The sequence below is a fragment of the Nannospalax galili genome, unplaced genomic scaffold, assembly GCF_000622305.1.
Source record: "Nannospalax galili isolate Female #2095 unplaced genomic scaffold, S.galili_v1.0 scaffold219, whole genome shotgun sequence".
Lineage (NCBI taxonomy): Eukaryota > Metazoa > Chordata > Mammalia > Rodentia > Spalacidae > Nannospalax > Nannospalax galili.
This window is the reverse complement of record NW_008342641.1, coordinates 587,926-589,520: the sequence shown is the minus strand read 5'-3', so window position 1 is coordinate 589,520 and position 1,595 is coordinate 587,926. Positions and strand designations below refer to the sequence as shown.

The 1,595-nt window shown below is 67.3% G+C and overlaps 1 protein-coding gene across 1 annotated transcript in view; it reads left to right on the top strand.

The window, feature by feature from the left end:
• The first annotated feature begins 511 nt into the window (after positions 1-511).
• The window catches only part of Sh3gl2 (SH3 domain containing GRB2 like 2, endophilin A1), a 191,273-nt gene continuing 190,189 nt past the window's right edge, over positions 512-1,595 (top strand). Inside the window, exon 1 of the mRNA XM_008838740.2 lies at positions 512-563. Coding sequence (XP_008836962.1) covers positions 519-563 — 45 coding nt within the window. The 5' untranslated portion in view covers positions 512-518. The remainder of the gene's footprint in view (positions 564-1,595) is intronic.

Genomic DNA, 1,595 nt, shown 5'->3' with positions numbered 1-1,595 from the left:
TATTAAAACCAGGTCAGAGATATGTTTTCTGTGCCCAACCAAGCGAGGCAGGCATGCGGCGGGCAAGACTTGACTCAGACAGGTCTGCGCCACCTCCCCTGGCTTTCCAGCCGCAAGAGGCCGGGCTCGCGACAGGCAAGCGGTGCGGGCGGCGCCGCGGCGGCCACCTGGAGGCGGGCGTCACCTGAGCCGGGTCGCGCTGCCAGCGGCTGCACGGGTCCCGGACCTCCCGCGCCAGAAAGGACCCGAGGCTGCAAAGCGCCCCCGCCTCGGACCCGGGAGGGGCACGCAGCCGGGGGGAGCGAGCCGCCCGCTCACCTGCCCGCAGGCGGCGCCCGGGGCGGGGCTTCCCGCGTCCCCTTTAAGAGGCCGCATCACCCGCCCTGACGTCAGGGTGTCTCTCCGCACAGCCCGCGTCCCGCGCCGCGCCCCCGCGCCCACAGCCCCGGCGGCCGCACGAAGAGCCGCGGCCCGGCGACCCCCCGCGCCCGCAGCGCCTGCCTGAGGCCCCCAGCAGCATGTCGGTGGCCGGGCTGAAGAAGCAGTTCCACAAAGCCACTCAGGTAGGGTGAGCAGGTGCGCCGAGGAGCGGCCCGAGCCGCCCAGCGCACGCCCGGCCTCCTGCCCGCCGGCATCCGCGCTCCCCCGCCGTGGCCGCATCCCGGGCTCGCCACTTCCCAGCTCCAGTCCCCGCCGTCCAGCCCCCTCCCGTCTCCACTCCCTCTCCCCTTTCCCCGTCCCCGTTCCTGGTCCCCGCTTCCGGTCCCCGCTCCTGGTGCCATGTCCCTCTCCCCATTTCTGCTCCCCACTCCCTCTCCCCCTCCCCTCCCCCTCCCATCTCCATCCCAGTTTCCCCATTCTGGGTCCCCTCTCCCTGACCCCCTCCCTTTCCCTCTCTCCATTCTGGGTCCCCTCTTCTCTCCCTCTTCCCCTCCGTCTCTTGCCCCCTCCCCATTCCTGGTCCCCTCCCCTCTTCCTCTTCCCTTCCCATTCCCTCTCCTCTCCCTCTCCTCATTCCTGGTCCCTCTCCTCCCTCTACCCCTTCCCCCTCCCTTTCCCCATTCCTGGTCCCTCTCCTCTCCTCCTCCCCCCACTCCTCCCCCCACTCCTCCCCCTCCCTATTCCTGATCCCCTCTCCCTATCCCCCATGCCGGTTCCCCGCCCCCGAAGAGCCCAGTACCCTGTCCAGTGTCGTCCCGGCACCACCGCTCCAGGCGCCGCAGGGAGGGCCCCGCGCCGGTGCCGGGGAGATTATGTAAAGACGCCTCTCCAGTGACCTTGCGGTGTGGCGATGTGGTGCCCCACTGCCCTGGGATGTGCTGGCCCCGCGGTGTGGAGGTGCCCTCCCCACGCTCCCTCCGCCTCCCAGTCCCTGCTTCCCGGCTCCCTCGGGCTCCCAGGACTGTCAGGATGTGGTTCCTTCAGCTGTGTGCAGAAATGCATTAACTTTTCCCTGGAGAACTCCTAATGCAAACTTTTTTGAGGCTATGGCTTGATCAGTGGTGTGGTGTGCTTGTCTTTAAATTTTCCCATAGGATTTACAACCAGGGCATAACTCAGTTGTCAAAAACTTCGAAATCACCATATTTATTTTT